The sequence below is a fragment of the Abrus precatorius genome, unplaced genomic scaffold (assembly GCF_003935025.1).
Source record: "Abrus precatorius isolate BTA unplaced genomic scaffold, Abrus_2018 Scaffold9, whole genome shotgun sequence".
Taxonomy (NCBI): Eukaryota; Viridiplantae; Streptophyta; class Magnoliopsida; order Fabales; family Fabaceae; genus Abrus; species Abrus precatorius.
This window is the reverse complement of record NW_020874439.1, coordinates 30,871,420-30,894,364: the sequence shown is the minus strand read 5'-3', so window position 1 is coordinate 30,894,364 and position 22,945 is coordinate 30,871,420. Positions and strand designations below refer to the sequence as shown.

Sequence of the window (22,945 nt, the reverse complement as noted above, 5' to 3'; positions counted from 1 at the left end):
TGCCCCATTTTTTATGTACATATTTAAACGCCAAGCAGCAACACAGAGATTAAAAAAATATCATATAATGTCAATATAGCCAGTCATTCATTACAGAAAGTGCATTGAGACTGCCTTAATTAGATTACGTCTAACACGGAGACAAACGAGATTACACAGATTATTTACCGTTTGATAACTTCTTAAAGCAGGCAAATACTAATTACATCAGCTAAGATCATCAATCTGATCGGATTCCACCCATGAAAGTCCTTGGATCAGGACAACTTCCACTAAATTGAGCTTGTGAAAAATCAAAACCTGGGTTCTGCGCAAGGCACAAGCATTATCATTAGGAATAATTGTTTAAAGGAAAAAAGAATGTCCCACTAAAAACTTAATCACATAACGTAGTTAATGGCTATCAATTAGTAACCTAAAACAAGTCTTTATCTGTTTCTCTAAACAATGATGGACTTCACCATTATCACTTTTATTATAGGTAATTTATTTACGTCAAAATGGAAGGAAGAAGATCAGGTTGGAACAGTAAGAAGCAAATACTCCTCAAGAAGGTTCAGATGCCAATAATTTATAACATAAACAAATAATCAGAACACATCCATGTGTATCTAGAGCCCAAATATGTCAATTACAAGTGACAACTGGCAATACATTTGATAGTGCAATGTCACACAGCTGAAGGTACTGATTAAAATATTTTTAATGTTTTGTTTTCACTAAAGATTTACATGTTTTTAAATGAACATCTCATCATTATTGGGCAAATGCAGTAGATTGAGTTAAGATCATGATAAAAGAATAAACCTTTCTTTAAACACAAAACAAAACCAAAATGTAAAGATGAACTGACAAGAAATAAAAGGGCAAAAAGAAGGAGTATCATCATCATTTTTTGAGTTGCAGACAAAATGAGTTACTTTAAAATTACCATAACAACAAAGGATGTTGAGAAGCACATGCTAGATATGGGAGAAGCCCATGTTTGACCTTTATCCCAGTACACAGAAACGGATAGTGATGAAAAGAACAACTCACCTCCTCTTGAAATCTCTGAAGCATGAGGCGCTTCTGTTCAAGATCAGAAGAGTATGGGTCCAACTGACCCTGACCTAATATGGGAGAAGCCCATGTTTGACCTTTATCTCTCTTATTCAGTGTTATGTGCATTATGTCATCCTCTGCAGACGCCATTCCAAAACCAGTATCAATCAACAAATTTAACTTAATAAACACCAAAAAACCCACATTTACTTCATCTTTGGTTATGAAATTAGGGAAATTTTAAAGTTTAAACCTTTACCTAGGGTCCAAAAAGACGAATCAGTCTTCACTGGGGAAGTAAGATCATGCTGAGAAATCAAACACAAATAAATAAATATATAAGGGGGGAAAGTAAAATAAAAATAAAAAACCAGCAACAGAAATGATAAAGGGAAAAAAAGGCATATAATAAATTGAGAAAGAAAATCAAGAGCAAGAAATTAGAATTACATTGAGATACGGAGGATTGCCTTTGATGCCAAGTTCAAGGTGTTTGGACTGAATCTTACAGTAAAATTGCTTGGAATGAACGTTAGGAGGGAGATTTATGTACATATTGACCTCGTCTAGGGTTTGATCCCACTCAAACACCTTTTGACCTGATTCCACTCATGGCACATGGGTTTGTTTGATTCCAATTTAGTTGATAAAAAAACAGTATAAAACAGAATAAAATTGGAGAGACAACAACAGGGGGAAATGGAAAGGTACCATTGTGGACAAAGCTGTGACGCTTTTCTGGGGCTAATTTCTCTGCCATTTTTTCTGTTTCTCTGCACCCACCTTCTTCTTCCTCCTTCGTTTGTGCAGTTTCCTTTATTTTTTTGGTAACAAAAATTATTATTCTGTAGAATTTCATAATATTTTATTCAGTTACATGTAAAGGTTTTGTATTTTAATATCTGATATAATTAAGAGTCATGCAAGCTCCATCTTGCTTTATTAAATTTTTATTTTTCTGTACATTGCAATAACAATAGTTGCTTTCGTGATTATACAACATGAAATACTAGATCTAGAAATGTTTTGGTGACTTGATGAATCTTTAATATTTTCATAACAACCCTGCATGCTGAATTAATGTCATTTCAGTTATGTTATCCATTCTTGAATCAAGGGCTCCATTGATACTATAGTACACAAGTGCCAAAAGGTGATAGATAATGCAGATCAGGTAAAACAGTCAAATAGAACATTGGTCGTAATTTTTGGTTTGGGGAACAGGGTGAGATTTGGAGTTTGCATTAATGACTCCCACAAATAGAAAACCACCATTTTGTGGACAAAAGCCAGTATGTTTTAAAATCTTATTTTCATAAAATTCTGTTTGTCCCAGCCTCTCCTTTTAAGAAGAGAAGCTCAAAATAAGCTGGGCCAATACTACCTATGGTTTATTTAAGAAGCCTCACATGCCATGCACTGAAACAGATCAATCTTTTACCTCCATATAAAGTCATAGATGTAACATAACCGATAGTGCCAAATCGTAATACAATACTAATCATTACAGTTTGTAAGAAAATGCATTTATGGCTGCCAACCATGCTGTTGTAGATTGTAGTTTCCACCCATCATGTTCGAGTGAAGAAACACGCAGGATTCAGTATTCCATTCAAAATTGGGAATCAGAGTTACCCAGATGGTTAAAAATCATGAAATAAACAGTAAGAAACCAAAGCAATGCGTACCCTAGAAACTACTCAAATTCGTCGAATTTAGATTCCCATGCTTCTCAACCAAACAATTGGATGCAATTCATCATCTAAACCAAACCACAAACGCACACACAAAAGAGCTGCAACCGAAAGCAAGATTCGGCACTATTCTTATATCATCAAAGCATAAAAGCAGAGAATTAGAAATCAAACTCTACCATTTCTACAAAATCATCAAATCAGGGAAACAAAATGAAATGGCCAACAACACATCAGATGAAGAGCTCAATCACCTGACATAAATCCCTGATTCATAAATTTTGAACTATTCATTATATGATAAAGAGAGAAAAGAAGAAGAAGAAGAATATGATGAAACTGAAGAAAAATGGGTCAGCTAACCTGTGATGAGAAGGGGAAGGGTTAAACGGTGTCGCTTTACCTTAACACACAGCAACGAGCGTTGCGTTTTGCTGAAGCGAAAGGAAAAGAGGAAATGGAGAATATTGAGGATAAAGTGTAGAACAGTAGAACATTTTCTTTTTTGGGTCAACAGCATAAAGGGTTAAAGGGTAAACGGAACAGAACTTTACAGAACAATTCTGAGCCATACAAGCCCAAGCCCAAGCCCAAGCCCAGTACAACAATTTGTTTGCGTTTCTGCTTTCTAATGATGGGCTATGGCCCTATAAATTTAGGGGTTATTTTCTCCCAATATTTTTTTTTCCTATTTACATTATTAAAAAATAGTGTAAAAGGTTGTTTATAAAATACCTTTTGTTAACTGCCATGTTCATACAATTTTGTTCCTGGAGGATTTGGTATTATTGTTGTTTTTTGGTTCCCAGATCTTGATCTAAGACTTGATTTCTTGTTTCTTGCTTCTGATTCTAGTTCTTCGGCCTTGACCTTGCTTCTGGTTCTTATTTATGGGTTCTTGTGTTCTTGATTCTTGCGTAATTTTGTTTTTTTGGTCTTGTTCTTTCTTGGATCTTGAATCTAGTCTTGGTTCTCCGTTTCTTTGTTGTCATTCGATATTCGATAACAAAAATCACTATATTCTCATATTTTGTTTTTTGGGTTCCTAACATAGTTTTAAACATTTCTAGGTAAATTTCTATATCAACGTGTTTTTATAGATAGCAAACCATTTGGTGATATGTTTTCTTGCAACGCATTCAGTTAGGGCATGGAAAATCTAAAATGAGATTGAAAAAAAAGAAGATCTTGACACCAAATGATAAAACCTGTGCATTGATCGACAGAATGTTTTAATCATAAAGACATGTACAATGGCATATTGACAAACATAGTCAATGTGTATACCATAGAGGGAGGTGCATACTGAGTTAATATTTGCTCTCTGTCTATACCCAACCATATTTTCTGCTGGTAATCAGAATAAGGAGAGAAATTGAGGGAAAAAAGAGATAGACACAGAGATTTCAGTTACAGTTATCTTAATTCTTATTATTATTTTATGTGAAATTAATATTTAAAGATAGAAAATTTTAATTATTTAATTTTAAATTAAATATGATATTTGTCTGATTAGTTTTGCACATAAGACAATGAATTTAGGTGTTTTAAGTAAAAAAAATTGATAAGGAACTAAATTTGTTGATTTTTTAAAATAGACAACTTAATTGATTAAAAAATTTTAACACTAAAATTAAATATAATTCTAATTAAAGAAACAATAAATGCACGCTATTTTTGTTTTTTTTTTTTTTTTTGCGTTTCATTAATTATAAAATACATAAATAATAGAATAATAACTTGAAGTAGACATTTCGTTTTATTCACTATTGGATATCCTAAAACAACCTTACCAAATTAGCAGTTTGAGTTTCACATAAAGTAATTCTAGATTTGACTTAATTTATTGGAGTTACAGGTCAAACATAAGGACCAATTTTGGGGCTAAACCATAGCTTGGAATGGAGGGTTGTGTTCCCTAGCCTTTTCTTGAAAGTTGTGTCCTTGAAGCTAAGGCTTGGAACTCCGACAGAAAGTCAGAATCTACATATATAAAATTTGTTTAACTTTTGTTTAAAAATATATAATAAAAGATTAATAAATAATACAATTTTATTTAATTATATGATAAATTTTAACTTTTGATAAAGATTATTATATATAAATTTATATTATATACTCTTAAAACACATTAAAAAAAATCATAAAAGGAGAGATTTAGATAAGGTATGTACAGTGATATTAAGGGTTATTAGAAAATCGCTTTTCCCTTCGTTTACCTTTTCCATGTTTCTCGCTTACTCCCTAATGATTTCATTTTTCCATGTATTAATTAAAGAATGGGCAACGTTTCACTCAATGTATAAAATAATCAATGGATCAAGAATGTTGCGTTTTTTCTTGTCTTTATGGAGAAACACTCTTTAAGTTTCCTCTTTACGATTTGATTCAGTTTATTTATGAAGATTAATAAAACTTATAAAATACTAGGCTCAAGTTGAAATCATTAAAGTTATTATTTTTTTTATTATTCAACATATAAATTAAATACAAAGAATTATTGTATCTTACTACATGTAGTATTTAGTTTAAGTCTCGACTAATGCAATCTTTAACTTAAATTAAAAAGTTTTGTTAATCTTAGTCTTTACAGCTGAGTTTAAATATTCATAACTGAAAATTTTTTATAAAAAAATACATAATTATTGTATTTAAGTTATAAAAATATAATAAATACATTTTTAATAAAATTTTATTATTATTAATTACTTATCATCAGTCATAAAAATTAATAAAACTCTAAATTAAATACAAACAATGTGTTGCAAAAGCTTTTTAGGTCATTAAATTATCAATTTTCACACAGACAATATGTTACCCGTGGCATTGTGTTCAAATCATATGGTATTTGTCTTACACAAATTCAGGACGTGGCATTTAGCTATTTGTTTTGCAGACGAGGCTCAAATCATATATACTTTAATTGAATTGAAGTATATAATTTAAGGCCTATGTTGACTTAAAAAACGTAATTAATCACTAACTAATCACATATCCATCTAACTTCAATCACTAAGTACTTAAACTAATCACCAACTCAATTATATTGTATTTAATGAAAATCTGGATTTAGTAAAATGAATAAAACTTATGAAATATATAGTACAAGTCTAAAATAAGGCTTATAAATTAAGAAAAACAATTAACCACTAACTGATCACATGTGTGTCTAACTATAATCACTAACTATTTAAATTAAATTATCAACTAACTCAACTCTACTAAGTTGAATACTTTTTCATTGCTTCAAGAAAGAAATTGTTATTTTTTTCACTCAAATAGATTATAAAATAATAATTCAGACTATCATATTAATCTTTTTTTGTCTGGAAAGTTTTGTGGGTGTTTCAATTGTACATAAGAATTTTGAATTAGTTTGTTGCTTTCCCATATTAATATTCCCACAAAATGAGGAAACACAGTTCCTCCAAATTAAAAGGAATAATCATCCACTCTTGGTTTTGGAATAGTCATTCATATTTTTTTGGTTCTTTAAAGACAACAAGGTGCTCCACGTTCATCCAATGTAAGATTAACAAAAGCTCAAAATTAATACTTAAGATCATAAGATTTGAGACTCCTGTGATAACTGTTCAACTTTTTTAATTGTTCCTGAATAATGAGTGTATTTAAAAGTGTTTATAAAAATATTTATAGTGCTTATAAATTTTTTCAATTTATTTTAATAATTTTTTATATAATTTGTCAATATAATGTCTGTTTAATTTACATAAATAAATTTTATAATCTGATTTATGATATAAATATTTTATGTAATGAGAGTTTATTTAAAGTTTATAAAAATAACTTACAACTATTATAATTTTTTAAAAAAATTATTTTAATAGGCTATTCAATGTAACATATAAAAATATTTTTTTTTACTTATTTTAAGAAGTTTGTGGTCAGATATATAATATATAATTTTATTAACTTAAGTTTTTAAAACTAAAGAGAAACAACTAATGATAGTAAAATTTTATTTTAAAAAATATTTATTATACTTTTATAACTTTAATACAATAAATATATTTTTTTCCTAACATTTTTTTTTATTTATGAATGGATAAACTCAACTTTAAAATCAAGTTAAAAAAACTTATAATATAAGATTTCATGTAATAAAAATTTATTAGATAAATGCTTATAAACAGTATTGCCAACGCACCCTTTATTAAAAGCTTGTGATTTAAAGAAGAGGAAGACCTACCTTGATGTATGGTGTGAGCACATACATATTTATTAAAGGAGTTCCTTGGCATTAGGTGAAGTAAGTTAATGATACAGCACGTTAATGTATATATGTTATTTAAATTTGCTTGTAACCGCAACGCCAGCATTGCAATGGCTAAGGGCACAATCTGATGGTGGAGTTTGGAACTCAATACTCCTTTATGCCTCACCTATTTTTAATAACAAAAGAGAAGTTTGGTCAAAATTTCAATCATAAAGTACATATTTGTAACCATCTTTGAAGAACTCAATAAAATAACACACTCATGTCTCTTATCTTGGCAACAACCAGCATCTATCCTACTTGGAATTTTAAACTCAAACCTCTACCTTACAAGTTACAACTATGACAGCCCAGAAACACTCCTCAAAAGAAGAGCATTGTAGACAAGTTGATCGTTGTTAGGACAGTTAGAAAGTCCACATTATTGCAACCCCCAAATTCCAAATACATATAATGAATGAGTCACAACCATTCATTCATTTCATATTACTATAAAATGGTTTCAATTTGGAAAGAAGGGTCAGTGTCTAGAGTCCCGCATATGGCAATGGCATCTATAGAGGAGACAAACAATGTTGCTATCATCTTTGGGGTCACTGGACTTGTTGGGATTGAGCTAGCTAGGAGGTTGCTTTTAGAACCTTCTTGGAAGGTTTATGGTATAGCTAGAAATCCTGAGATACCAACTACCCTTATAAGTCCTTGTTACCATTTCATTTCTTGTAATTTGCTTAACCCTTTGGAGACCCAAAAGAAGCTATGTGGCTTACAAGATGTGACTCATGTGTTTTGGATCACATGGGCAAGCCACTTCCCATCAGAGACGAAAGAAAGTTGTGAGCAAAACAAGGCCATGATGTCCAATGCTTTGAATTCTATACTCAAAATTGCGAAGAATCTAAAGCATGTTTCCCTTCAGACAGGAACCAAGCACTATGTATCACTTCAAGCACCCTTTGATGAAGAGAAGCTCCACTATTACCATGAAGAGTTTCCTAGAATGAGTAGATCCCTTAATTTCTACTATGCTTTGGAGGATTTGCTCATGGAGAAACTTAATGGTAAGGTGTCCTGGTCTGTGCATAGGCCTGGTTTATTGTTGGGTAGTTCTATTAGATCAGTTTATAACTTCATGGGTAGCTTATGTGTGTATGGGGCTATTTGTAAACATTTGAAGCTCCCTTTTGTCTATGGAGGAACTAGGAAGTGTTGGGAAGAGGCCTATATTGATGGATCAGATGCTAGGCTTGTAGCTGATCAACACATTTGGGCAGCCACAAAAAGTGATATAATTTGCAACAATGGCCAAGCTTTTAATTCAATCAATGGCCCAAGTTTCACTTGGAAAGAGGTTTGGCCAATTGTTGGGAAGAAATTGGGAGTGCATGTCCCACAAGACATGTTTGTGGAGAACTTTTGGTTTTCAAAAGCCATGCCTGAGAAGCATCATGTTTGGGAAGAGATTGTGAAGGAAAATGGGTTGGTCCAAACAAGTGTGGAAAATTTGGCCAATTGGGAATTTCTAGATGCATTATTTCGTTTCCCTTTCAAACTCTTGGGGAGTAGAGAAAAAGTTGATGGGCTTGGTTTTGCTACAAGGTATAAGACATTGAATTCAATATTGTACTGGATTGATTGCATGAGAGACGAGAAGCTAATTCCCTAAAGGTTTATTTCTAGCTTTGACTTCAATTTTGGAGTGTTTGATGATATAAATTTAAGGAGCACCAGAGGATGAGGTTTTCCTTTACAAAATTAGTGGTAAGGTGTTGTTTGCATGTGCTAGTTGACTAGCCCTTAATTGCTGCATACTTTAATAGTTTATATTCGGATGGAATCATCCAATTAAATAATGTATATAACTTATTTTCCACGTCGATGTCTCCTAGCTAGTGTCACTTTATGTATGGCAATATCAACTCTATCTCTATCTATGGTTTTTGCATCTGCAATCACTTTCCACAATTTTTTCTCAGGTTTTGTAGTAATTCTATACTAATAATATGGTTAGAAAATCTTTAATATATGCTCTCAAAACACGGTTTATTAAATTTTCATGTAATTCTTTTAAAAGTATTTCCTTTGGGGTCACACATGAGAATCCATTAACATGAGTAATATTGTATTTTTATTTATTTATTTTAATAAAACAAGTGTTAAATAAATATATTTACTATTTTAAAAATGGTTAATATTTTTTATTTGATGAATCAGAAAATTTGTAAAAAGATATTATAAACAAATTTAGATTATTTTATCTAACTAAACAAGCTTCTAAATAAGAGATTAAATGTCGTTAACACCACACATAAACAAAAATATAAACTTCAACTAATATAAATTTGTGTTTGCATACCTGAGGAACTAAACGGGGAGAATCCTTTTTTAGAGCTAGAGGAAAATTAAAGTGGGGTAAATCTACTAAATGAGAGTGAGAGGGTGTAAGACAGGGTGGAGGTTCAGCGTGTACGCTTATGATGGCTTAACAAAGAAAATCTCAAAAAAATTTAAAAGATACATTAGTCGTATACAAACGTTATCAACATATTTTTTTAAATTTTACGAAGAATCATGAAGTGTTAGCGCTGTGTGAGATATTCCAAAGGTATGAGAAGGTTGAGGATTTGTTTATTTCAAAGAGGGGCAAGGATCGACGTAGATTTGGGTTCCTGCTATTTGTAGAGGTCGGGATATCCAAGACATGAAAAAGAGACTAAGTTTCATAACAATAGTCAACATGTGGATGACATTGAACGTGTCTAGATATAGTAGAACTGGCAATAAATTAGAAATCACGAGATAAAATCAGGATGTTGTGCGTGAGAATGTGTCAAAACTATTGACTAGCGTAGGGACTAAGGTGGAACGGAGAGGTAGTGTAGTGTTGGTGGACGAAACTATGCAGATATGGTGAAGGAGAATGGTGCTATTGCAGGGCCAAACAAAAATGCGATGTGGGTGCTTAAGAAAAAATAGTGGTATCATAGCGAGTTCCATGTTAATCAAGATATGAGAGGTGTTGTAAAGCGGTGATGGAAAGGTTACACCGGCCAGAAGAGCTCAATAGTGTGGTTGACTTCCTTGTACGGAAATCCATATTGAATATCAAAACCATTACCATGAGTGATAATATTGGAATCAGAGGATTTAGAGGATTTGGGGGATGTTATAGTTAGGTATAAAGATAACTTGTCTAAACTGTTTTATACCATTGATTGGTGGTATCCTTGTATTGTGGTTGTTAATAGAGGAACGTGGGTCTGTTTGTACGACGTGATATATCATATGGTCAGGAGCATTCTTTCAGAAGATAGTGTCACCACTGGGAGATGTTGTGTGCATGGACAATGATACAACATCTCGAAGACGTATGGATTTTGCAAGAGTTCATTTATGGACTCAAACACATGTGTTGATTAATAAAGATATAAGGATTTATGTTAATGATCTTGTATTCTTAATTCAGATGGTTGAGGAACACGAGGGAGAATTCTTTCAAAGAGGGTGGTGATATCATGATTCAAATACTTCATTGGATTTGGACGCTTTGAAAGATAAAACTTCATATTATGGTGAGAAGGGTTGTGATCTAATGGCAAGCAGGGCAACAAAAAAAGTAGTGACAAAAAATAGTATGGAGAGCACGGAGAAGGGGGACATCGGGTGGTTATCAGGGACAAAATTTACATGATTCCATGTCAGATATTATACAAAATCAAGGAGAGTTTGATGTGACATATTTTAGGTTTATATTTATAGTTTTATTTTGGTTTATAAACACTTTTAATATGTTTTGTTTTTAAAATTTTTACCATTTTCTACTTATTGGAATAAATTGGACCTATTATAAATAAATGTTTTAATTTCATATTTTTCAGTAATTCTGACCTCTGATTACTCTTTAGGTCATAACTTTTTCTACAGATATAATTTTTGGCTGATTCTAATTGCATTGAATTCTATACATCTAGGGCTTAAAAATGCAAATATTGATTGTTAGATTTGGATTTGATTTCAATTTTTTATGATTTTTTTAAGTTGAGGTAGATTTTCTGAATATTATTGCGAGATTGCATTTAGACCCATTGTTATTAGATAATTGTATTTGAGCTTGTAGTTATAATTAAGGTCCAAATTTTGGCCATTTAGTTTATTCTAATTAGAGCATGTAAATAGACTAATAAGGTTCTTATTTAGAGAATGTGATAAAACACTTTGAGATTTTGAGACTTGGCCGAAATAAGAATCATTATTTTTACTTTTTCTTGAACTCTTTCATTTTTTTCTCATTCTTGCGTGGGTTAATTGCTTTGATAGAAGGCTAAACCTTTTGTTCAATCGCAGAATCTAAACGCTGTAATTCTGACTTGAGTTCTGCGCTAAATTGCTCTGAATTTGTTCTATTTTTCTCTCTAATATCAGAATTGTATATTGCAATTGTGATTAACTTTTCTGTTGTTAGAATTCAAATTAAGACTCGATTAATACTCTAATTTGATAATTAATGTGAATTAGGTTAAATGATTATTTGATTTAATTCGTAATTTTTTTTAATTAGGTTATTCAATTGAATTAATAATTGAATTAGGTGATTGTTCAAATACAGATTTAAATCTTTAGATACTGTGATAGCCAGAGTTACACGCATTTGGTATTCTGTGGATTGATGTTTCTTAATTCATTTTTACTCAATTTTATTCTATTCGTAATTCAATTTGATTAATTTGCAATTTTCAAAACCCCAAAAACCTTTTTTGCATTTTTTTAAAAAGAAAAATCTAAAATTGAATTTAAATGAGAATGTGTATCCGTGAATAGACCTAGGTTTGGCTCTATACTACAAAATCTTTAAAAAATTTAGTTGTTTTGATAGCGACTCAGCATCGTCTATCAAGTTTGAAAGTACAGAATCAAATTTCATAGAGAACGTAACAGATGCATTAATGAGAGAGAGTTCAAATTATAAAGTGAATATCAATAATGACTTGATTTTCAATTATAATGTAAATGTTGTGCGATTAGGTGATGATGCGTTTGAAAAGGAGGCTGACCGAGGTGGACCTTTGTTGGTCAAAACTTATGAGGAAATGAATTGGTAGGACATGGGAGCTAACGAAGGATTATGGCAACTGAATGTTGTTGATAAGGGAGCAATTAGAGGCAAGAATGTGACACAAAAAGAGTTCATTGACAATCTAATGGCTTGATTATTGAGCATTCTCATGGGTTAGACGAGACTAATCACGTATTGAGTTAAAGACTAGATTCTCTTCAATCCAATGTTGTTATTGAGGCAGTAGTGCAGGAAAGAATTAATGTTAAGAGTACACTTCGCAAGGTAAGGAGGAAGAAAGAATCAAAGCTTCAGCCAAATGCTTAAAATATGTATGTTGGAAGCTGCTCAGTAGGGCCTTTAGAAAAATCGATTGTGAATTAGATTAATGATCCTTGACATGTATTGTTAATTCCCTTTAAAGTTGTAATGGGTTAGAGTATCATTCGTACTCTAAATTTGTCTTTAATAAAATGTTGATATTTAACAACAACAAAAAAAGAGTCGAGAATATATATATATATATATTGTTAAATTTTTTTCTCTAAATTTAAATAAATAGAAATTAAAGTACATTATTTCTTAATAAATTAAAAATATTTTAATGCATATTTATCTTAAATAAAAAATATATTCATTTAATGTTTATAAAAATATTTTTCTTTTGTTTAAAAAATTAATGTTTTTATTCTTCCACATACAATTTTTTCCCAATTTTTTCTTGTTATAAATTTTTTTGGTAATTAATTAATAAAAAATTAAATTTAAAAAGATGAAAATACACACACAAAAACATCTATACGAGACAAATGAAAAGTTAATAAAAGAAATTTAATGAAGTATAAAAATGAAATAATATTAAAAAAATGTGCCAATTTTTGGAAAACGTTTATATTATTGATAAATATATAGAAATAGATTATAAAAAAAAGTTAAAAATTATAATTTATACTATGTATTGTACACAAACATTAATTAAAAAAATAATCTGGTTCTTTAAAAATAGAAATGCATTTTGATTTTTTAAAATATAAATATATAATTATTAATTTTTCAATAACAGCTAAAATTGTTATATATAATTAAAATTTACTCTATTAAAATTTTAATTAAAGATTATAATTCTTAGATTTCTTCTTTGTAGTGCACCTTTTACTTTAGTCAAATTAACTAAAGAAAATGTAGAGGATGGATTCTTGCTCAAAATTTTAGTCAACATATAATCTTATTTTTGGTATATATAATATCAAAGTTCAACATCCTTAATTTTGCTATTATCCCTGCCAAATTTACAAGAATTAAACACAACGAAGAATAAAAATGGAAGTTGGATTTTTTTTATAGTAGTTGATGTGACTAACACTTCAAAATAAAAACATATTATTAGTTTTCATGTATTTTACTTCAAGATGAGTATTTAACAATGACGATTATCCAATATAAAAATCATCAATCATGATATTATCTTTGATACTGGACTCTATTCTTGAATCATCTCTTTTGGAAATTCAACATCTTAACGGATACAACAAAGGAACCAAAGAAGAGAATGATGAAACAAATAAGCACAATAACTGAAAGCATCACTGATGACATTCCATTAATTGTAGTATCATATCCAAGACTAGAAGCTAAATATTCTTGCACAGTTCCCTTAAATGAAGGTCCAACAATTATGTCTTGGACATCACCAAGTTGAGATGTGATAATACCACGTAGTGTCCAAGCAACTGGACAAATATAATGGAACCAGATCCACCATGGAGGAATATACTGAAACATTACAAGACTCATTAACATTAGGGCAAATATAAAAATGTTACATACATATAAATGTATAACATATTTATGGTTGTTTTTAACTCACAGATTTTGGAATGAGAAACCCAGATACAAGATTCCATAGAGAATAAAATGAAGATGAAACAACCGCTGCCAATTGTGGGGTAGGTGTAATACCAACAGCCATCATGCCGTAAAAGGTGAAGTAGGTAAATGAAAGGAACATGAACACAAGATAAAGGAAAAATTTTCCTGCATTAGAAATGAAAAAAGAGTATTATTTTAGTGTTTGTCTTAGGACAAGTTTAAAGATACTTATATGATTAATGTAACTAAAAGTAGATAGTTCTAGTTTCTACGATGATGTAAATTTTAGGGGTATAACAAATCCATGATGCAGGAAGCATATCAATATGGTATTGATAAGTTAAGATCTTCCTAGCATCCCTTTCAAAATTGACCATGAAGTATGTGATTACACCAAATACTATTGTCTGAACAGCAATGTATGGAATCTCCACTAACCCCTGTTAATAATCATATTAAGTAATCATGATGTGCAAAATTCACAAGAAATTTAACCTCGAAAATCATTTATAGTAAAATGACACCTACTTGGGCCATTGCATAAGCAATAGGAGAGTACATTCCAGCTGCCTTCTCTCTATAAAACACTGTCCTTTCTATTGAAACAACAGGTTGTACAGAAGACGCATTATTCACTCCAATGAAGAGGCATGCAGCAAAAAGTGCACCCATAATTACATACACTTGTTGAATAGTTTCCCTGCAAAATATTTAGTGACATGGTTATTATTTCTACTATTTGCCTTTGTTTCATGTAAGATACTTTTTCTTATGACAAATAAGATTATAAAGGATGTATACCTTTTTGAACCAAGGTCCCAAAACACTGTACCAAGTATCAAGGCACACATTATGGTGAATATCAACCTCATTGCATTGTAAGGTGGATTCCTCCAGTACACTAGATTTTGCTTCCACAAACACTTGCCGAATTGTGTCCATGTGTTTTGTGAAAATTCTGTTTCAAACTTCAACGGTTGTGAGCCAGGAGGAGGTTGTCCACAATCCTTAATAGAAGCTACCACACCCCTGAGGCACGTATGTGATATAATCAGTAATCTCACATGGAAAACACTTTTTTGTATTATTTATCGTAGTCACTGATTTGATCCTATCCTCAAATACTAGAAGTATAGGGAAGACCTTGCCCACATGAAAATAAGTAAGTATATACCTGAATTGCTCAGAATCTTCGTAAACATCTGCAAAATCAATACCAAGTTTTGATTCAACGGCATCGGTGGAAACCTCAAGCATCCAAGTAGCTGGATTGTAGCCACTGCTAATTGGGGTGATTCCTTCGATATTCTATAGAACAAATAGGAAAGAAATTTCATACCATTAAAATACAATCAACTCAACAAGATACAGAAACATGAATTTTCCTCCAAAAAACAATTCAGGCGAGGTAATAAAAAATGCATGGTAAAGTCAAGACACAAAAGTAAGGTCAAGATTGATAATAACTAAAAACTCTGAAGTAATATAGAACTTTAATATGTTCACAGCACCTGCATGTTCTTTTAGAAGCTAGAAGAGGCAATATTAACTTGAGGCTAAACTCTTTGAACATGGTGATTCAAATATTTTAGTGGCAAAGACTTGCAAGTTCCTTCTATCTTAACATGCTGATCCTCACACTACTAAGGAACGAAATGACATAAAATATAAAAGAAACAATTAAAATGTTGTTTCACCTGGAAATACTTTATCATTATATCTGATTGCCTACCAATCTTTCCTCCATATATGACCCTTCCTCCACGTTTCATAAGAAGCAACTGCAAATGAAGAATCAAAATTCAGACCATATGAGATAAGCTACTTAATCATTAGTTATAATAGTAGTAAATTGATTAGACACAGTAATTGAAAAACTAACTTCATCAAAGGCTTCAAATATATCAATACTTGGTTGATGGATGGTGCAAACCACTGTTCTACCAGTATCAACCGTATTACGAACAGTCCTCATAACAATGGCTGCTGCACGTGCATCAAGTCCAGACGTAGGTTCATCCATGAAAATAATGGAAGGGTTTGCTACAAGCTCCACTGCAATTGTAAGACGCTTTCTCTGCTCCGTCGATAAGCCGGAAGAACCAGGCATTCCAACCAAAGCCTGTCTTAAACTATCAAGCTCTACTAGTTTCATCACTTGTTCAACAAATTCCTGCAGAATATTTCACAATATATGAGTGAATTGGTTAACGTTGCGCAAACTAACATGGTTCATTATCATTACAAGTTCAGTAAAGAACTTACATGCTTCTTTTCAAGGCTTACTTCCTTTGGAAGCCTTAATGATGCAGAAAACCACAGGGACTCCTCAACTGTGTGTGAGCTGAGGAGAATGTATATCATTCTGTTCAACATATCCTGCTATTCTGGCAAATGTTTGTTGCACTTTTGGATAGCCAGATATTTTAATATCACCCTCGATATATCCTCCAGTTTTCCTCCCAGCAAGAACATCCATTAAAGTGGTCTTTCCAGCTCCACTTGATCCCATCAATGCTGTTAGGACACCAGGTGCAAAAACTCCACTCACTTTTGACAAGAGCTTCAACTTGGTTTCTGTTACACCTTGTCGGGCTATCTCCTGTAAAAGCAAGTTAATGGATAAGTCAACTCCTACTTTCTTGTGTGTTTTTCAATTGTATTCAGGAAACTGAAACTACAAATGTTACATACCTTTGGCATATCAACATAATAATTGACATTGTGGAATGTCATTGTCAAAGATTGAAAAGGAAGAATCATTCCCTTGTTTTTGTTGTCATCACCAGCTGATTTGAGTTTTGCTGTTTCATTTGAATCCTCATCAAGAAGAAGTGCTCTTGGTTTTTGGAGTGCTGTGACATGCAAAAGCAAAAAGAGCATAAAAGATTGGTATCATTTGATTGGAGAGTACTTAGAGATCATTACATATTAAAAGAAATTTATTGACTAAGGATAAGTAAAAATATTCTAAACTTACGATTAAGATAGGTCAAGGACACAATGAGCAAGCTGTTGAAAAGCAACGAGTAGAGAGTTAAAGCTCCCAAACCAATCCAATACCAATTATCATTACTTGGTAAACTGCGTGACTTGAGAATATTGGAACCAACTGTGCCGTGGCCAAAAGCAGAATCCTAAAACAAAAATTTTCCATAATTACATAAATCTTCTATAAATCACTAGCAATAAAGATAGAAAAGCAATAATAAATTTAATTAGCATGCATAAAATACCTTCATCCACCTTGTGGCAGTAAATTCATTGACTGAAATTGCTCTCTGTCCATAGCTAAGAGGTGACACCCAGTAACCCCAACTCCACCATGGCTTAATCATACCTGAGAATAACAACCAAATCACTCACCACAATATATCATTATGCATCTCTTTGTTTCATATTATTTTGATGAAATAATTGCTTATTTTTGCCAGCTTCTTGAGAGAGCTTTTGAAAAATAAGCTATTATTTCTCCAAAGCATGCACTATATCTGCATTTTGTTTCATAGTTCTTGGTGCTGCTCACCTTTAGGGATAATAAATCCTCCCAACAAGTAGACAATCATCAATGCAGCTGTACCAAATGTGTTAGCAAGAACCATATCGCGTGCAAGTGAAGCCATGAATCGGAAGAGACCTAAAGCCATTTGATGTAACATAAATAGCAAAGCCATGTGTCGGAAAAACCTGAAACATTATTCAAAATGAAAAGAATATGAATATTGAATATTTTTTTTAAAGAAGAAAAAATTTCATAACAAAGGATGCAAAGAAAAGTGCCTTCCAGGAGCAGGGGCTAATCCAATACTGTAGTATGTAACACAAGTCCATAAAACAGCTGAAACAGCGGAATTAGGTATTCCAAGAATCCAAGAGGACAAAGACCATGTCCATGCAGGATAAAATAAATTGCCTCTTTGTTTGTAGAAGACGGGTAGTCGAGTTATCAAGAGTGATGTCTCAGAATAGCCATTAAACATCACCTGCACTAGTCCAAAAAATAATGCAGATTGGTAGAGAGTCCCAGTAGACTCATTCTTATCATGGGATCTTATCTGTAGGAACATTGTGCAGGTGATGAATCCAACAAGTATGACCTTTAAAGCAACATGAGAAATTGTCAAATGTAAAATAATGAGAAAATTTCCTTCAAACAATAATTAATAAATTCACAAAGCACAAGCCTATGTGAAAGCGTTCTATAAAAGTGATATCAAGATAGCAATGTGCATTAGGAGTTCTTATGATCATATTGTTTATTCGTTTTCCTGGTTGAATTGATTGGCAGGGAAAGGGGTTGTGATAGTCTACAATCTACATTTAAAAATGAACTCTATTTTTAAGTTGTAAAAGATTAATGGAACCTTTCTAACTTTTCATGAATTCTACTTGTAAACAATTGGAAACTATGTATAGAAACAAGTTTAAGTGCATCATTATTTAATTAATTCTGTATATACCTGGAAGGTAGTAAAAATGTAAAGAAACTTATTCCTGTTGCACAAGGTCAATTCTCGTGACATACAAGCCTTAAAGAGATCCCATTTTGAAAGAGCAAATCTAGTTTTGGGCAAAGCTGTAGGATGACTCTTTGATTTATCAAAGGAAGCAGTTTGCATGGATTCTACAGACTTTCCAAATTTGGAATTCCTAAAAGCCTCAGCAATTTCTGTAACTGAAATAAACTTATATGGCTTTGAAGAATCAGCCCAGTATTGAGCTTGATCCTTTTTGGAGGTCACCTGACATAATAAAAATACCAATTTTTAAGCAATAAATTCATAAAGCATTTGAGTTTGTTCATTGGAAAAACCAAAAGTCTACAAATACCTCTTGAAGAAAATCTGCAACTCCCTTGCGTGGTGGAAGTTTGAAACCTAAGGATTCAAAGAACTCCAACACATTTTCTCTGGGACCTTGATATACCATATAGCCATCTGACAGAAGCAGAAGATCATCGAAGAGCTCAAATGTTTCTGGTGGAGGCTGAAGAAGAGCCATAAGCACAGTAGCATCCATTTGATGAACACAATTTCTTATGCATTTTACAATCTGGAATGTGGTTGAGCTGTCAAGTCCAGTTGATATTTCATCCATAAATAGAGCTTTTCTTGGTCCCACAATCATTTCTCCTGGTGAAAAAAAAAAATGATATGCAATAGCATGTCATTGCTTCATCTTCAATTAGTGCCTTCATAATGTGTTAATCTTATTGTATAGACATTGTCACAACAAATATGCATCAAATTTTGCATTATCTAGAAACCCATTTGTCCATAGAACAAATATGGATTCAAATGTATGATATATTACCTGTTGTAACTCTCCTTTTTTGGCCACCAGAGACACCCCTTATCATTTCATTGCCAACAATCGTATCTGAACATACATCAAGACCAAGCACTTTCAAAACACAATCTGTCATCACATTATGCCTTTTGCCACCAACAGCTGATGCCTGTGGAGTAAAATCATTTTCAACATTAGAGGACAGCCCTGAAATTGCATATATGCATGATTTTTCAGACATTATCTAAGATGACACAAACCTTCAGAAATGCATCAATTAAAGCACTTGGAACGATGTTTTTTTCCTTCTCTAAGCTTTCCAGATTTTTCACAAACTCTGTTATGAAATTAAACCGGGAAAGTAAGCAATTGAATTGTGAAAAGGAAAAAAACTGTACATAATGAAATTAATATTATTTATATATAGTATATTAGAAAAAATCTTCTTGTACCATTATAAGTCTAAAAACTCTTATAGCTAATCTGAATTTTTTATTTAACTTAAATCTAATTATCAGTGAAATAATAAATTATAACCTATTAAATTTAAGTTAAATAAAAGACAGATTGGGTATAAGAGTTTTTAAACTTACACCAGTAGAAAAAAATCCTACCCGTATATATATATATATATATATGCCTGCATTACTTGAACGTTGACATCTACAAGAAAAATCAAAAGTTTCTCTCACTGTCAATTCTGCAATGTGATTATCAGTTTGGCCAATGTATGCAGATGCCCTTTGAATACAAAACTCGCCTTGCTCATGGCCATTGTATGTTATGCTACCACTTTTCTGCAAAGGTATTACCGAAACAAAGTGTATAATGAAATTCTAAGATGATAATGGAATTTTGAAGAACGCTCTGACATGTCACATTCTTGTTATGTATGCATGCAATTCAGAATTGGACTAATTTCAAACAAATAAAGGTTCTATGAACAAAACTAATCTTAATACCTAACATTTTTGTCTGTACTGATTTAATGCACGTTGGCATCACTTGCAATTGTGATATAACTAAATTTTTTATATTAAAAAAAATCTTAGCTAAAAAAGTTACCCAACGTAATAGTTTAATATTTATTTCAAAAAACCAAAATGTAACTATTATACTTCACAAAATAAAAAGCATTAAAAATTACAAATATAATGTGATATATAATGTTGCTTTAAGAAAGCTCTAGAATGCAATTATAACCACGGATGATGGATATATATAGTAACTTTGCCTAAATGGAATTGGATCTTTTGCAGTTATCAAAAGATTAGAAAGAATCTCAACTATAATTTTTTTTCTTTTATGATAAAATAATAATTGAAAAATTATGTTAAATTCGAAAACAATTTATGAATAGAGTATAATTAATGTTAGTCAATAGGTAATATCAATCCTGCATAGGATTTGTACTACCTTAAGGTTGCTATCAAGTTTTCCCGCGAGAGCCAAAAGCAAGGTAGTTTTGCCTGAACCTGGAGGTCCTAGGAGCAACGTCATCCTAAGCAACAATACATAACGTTAATTTTGGTATTTATTTCAATATAAAAATACATGCATAAAATTACGCATTAAAATAGTATACATTTCATTCACTATTATACTAATTAAAAATTAATTGATTCAATTCATTAGCCCGTTGTAAATGTTTAGCTATACTAAATACTTTAGTTTTATTTATTCCTACACATGCATATATGTTGGAGCTACATTAGTATATTTCATTTCCACCAAGTGAGGCCTCCATGAAAAAATAAATAATTTAAATTAATAAAAAAAGAAATTACCTTTTAGGTTTGATAATGCCACTGATGTCATTCAAGATGGTCAAAGAATGTTTCTTAGGTCGACATATCCCCAAGCTAGTAAGCATACTCTAGATGTCAACATTATTAAATCAGTTTGTATTATTTGTAAACTATGAACTAATAATTAAGGATTAAGAAACATAAATTAAATACGATTTTTTTAAAAATGTGTGCAAGGACACGTTATAAAAAATTGTATTATAAGTACATGAATTAATATCATTAAACAAATAAACGTATATAATCAATATTTTTAATGAAAATTGATTTGTTTAGTAATTTTGAATCTCCAAATGTTTGTGTTGAAGTTGGAACTATATATAAATGTAATATAGTGCAATAGGTATGAACCTCAAAGATATCTCGCGTGTAATTGAGCAAAGTTGGCAGAGCTCTTGAACCAAGCTGAACATCAGCTCCAATCTTCAAGTTTTTGTATCTCACTTCGATACTTGGCACCTCTAATCCAACCCTTTTGCATTCAACCACACAAATAATTATTTAAATGCAGAATCATATATAGACCCTTTCATGTATGTAATATTAAATAAGTCTCAATGGGGGGGGGGGGGGGGGAGACCTATATTATATAGTTTTTAGTATAAAAACACAAAACCAAACACACGGTAATTAAATCATCCACTTATTACAATTTTGTCAAATTAAATTGATAAAAAAATGAATAAAATATTTTAACCATCATCATCTCAAAATGATCAAAGAGATAAAAAAATAAATTTACATCAAAAATATATTCTTTGAAAAAGGGACATGTATTCCTAAAGAAAATGAATTAATATATACAATATATAAAGATGAAAAACTGTTTATATTATGTACCTATTGAAGCGTTCTTTAATGGCAGAAAGAAGCTTGTAATTGTCTTGGTCATCAGTAGCTAAAGCTTCCTTGACAAGGTGTTCACGGTTCAAGCGATCCATCTTTCTGACATCAACTTGTTCCATAACTTTGCCTTTCTTATTTTTGGAATCCACTGTTTTGGATTCCGCTGAAGATGGCTTCCTCAGCAATGCTAGGTTAAGACGCTTTTGTGTAGGCAACCTCAGGAGTGCAGCCATTTGAAGCTCCGCTTCATCTTCTTCCACCCATTCAACGTTTGAAGCCCTTGCAAATGATTCTCTCCCTCTTTCTAAGGTCATATCAGCACTAAAGGCCGCCATTATTACTTATGCTTCTCTTCTCTATAGAGAATTAAAGATAAGTTTTTCTTTCTTTTTTCCTACTCCTACCGGGAGAGAAGAGAAAAGAAGAAACTAATTAAATTTTTTTTTCTTAGGTAAAACGTAAGAGAAAGAAAACAAGAAGAAAAATCATTAATTGAAGAGAGAATTGAGCCAGTACTAGAGAATTTTGTTTGATTTAGCTATTTATACGTAGGAACTCACATCTTACGTAAGGTGATGCATTGATGTTGGGAGGGAGGACGAAGTCATCTGTTCCGAGGTTCTGGAGAAACTTAACAAACTGTGCCTCTAACTTTCCTATTATGATGCTTCCTATCCTCCTATAAGCGTATTTTTGTCGATTTTTATATCATTCATTAAAAAATGTATAATATTTGTGAAATTCATATTGTTTTACACTTTATTATAATATTAATGGGAAAAATAACGTTTTAATAAGTTTTTATCATTAAAAAATTACATTTAAGTGTCTAGCTGGTTAAAAAACTAAGTTTGCCATATTCTATTCAAATCTCACCTTTAGCTTATAAATATCAAAGTTTTTGGTTTAACAAACTATTTTTCATAAAATTTTTATCAGAAATTATAATATATACACACACACACGTGTGTATTACCTTTATTTTATTTTTATAATTGAGATAATTATACTCATATTTTTAAGGTTAGGATTAACCATACATAATTTTTCATCTGAAAAATACACCTTTGGCTTTTAAATAAAAAGTATCAACATATAAAAGTAA

At 31.4% G+C, this 22,945-nt stretch overlaps 2 protein-coding genes and 1 pseudogene across 6 annotated transcripts; 1 reads left to right on the top strand and 2 right to left on the bottom strand.

Annotated features, from left to right (window-relative positions):
* LOC113849732 (nudC domain-containing protein 2) lies at positions 1-3,228 on the bottom strand. Of its 5 annotated transcripts, none has more exons than XM_027479849.1 (7): positions 3,102-3,146; positions 2,553-2,839; positions 1,756-1,858; positions 1,495-1,643; positions 1,304-1,352; positions 1,039-1,181; positions 1-307 (listed from the first exon to the last, which is right to left on the bottom strand). In XM_027479849.1, exons 2-7 carry the CDS (start codon positions 2,586-2,588, stop codon positions 221-223), a joined length of 567 nt encoding a protein of 188 aa, XP_027335650.1. In that variant the 5' UTR covers positions 2,589-2,839; positions 3,102-3,146; the 3' UTR covers positions 1-220. The 5 variants fall into 5 exon arrangements, with proteins under 5 accessions (XP_027335650.1, XP_027335654.1, XP_027335653.1 ...); XM_027479853.1 differs by lacking the exon at positions 2,553-2,839 and adding an exon at positions 2,993-3,005 and having other exon boundaries at positions 3,102-3,142; XM_027479852.1 differs by lacking the exon at positions 2,553-2,839 and having other exon boundaries at positions 1,756-1,889; positions 3,102-3,214.
* Positions 3,229-7,516: 4,288 nt separating this feature from the next.
* Positions 7,517-8,641, top strand: LOC113851196 (iridoid synthase CYC2). The gene has a single exon (XM_027481670.1). The coding sequence runs from the start codon at positions 7,517-7,519 to the stop codon at positions 8,639-8,641; it is 1,125 nt and encodes a 374-aa protein (XP_027337471.1).
* Positions 8,642-13,519: 4,878 nt separating this feature from the next.
* Positions 13,520-22,175, bottom strand: LOC113851195 (annotated as a pseudogene).
* Positions 22,176-22,945: the final 770 nt, after the last annotated feature.

Coding starts and splice junctions, on each gene's coding strand:
- LOC113849732 (XM_027479851.1), bottom strand. CDS start 1,903: ATGAAATTCTACAGAATAATAATTTTTGTTACCAAAAAAATAAAGGAA. Junction 1,353..1,494: donor GCAATCCTCCGTATCTCAAT/GTAATTCTAATT, acceptor TTGATTTCTCAG/CATGATCTTACTTCCCCAGT. Junction 308..1,038: donor TTCAGAGATTTCAAGAGGAG/GTGAGTTGTTCT, acceptor TGCCTTGCGCAG/AACCCAGGTTTTGATTTTTC.
- LOC113851196 (XM_027481670.1), top strand. CDS start 7,517: ATGGCAATGGCATCTATAGAGGAGACAAACAATGTTGCTATCATCTTT.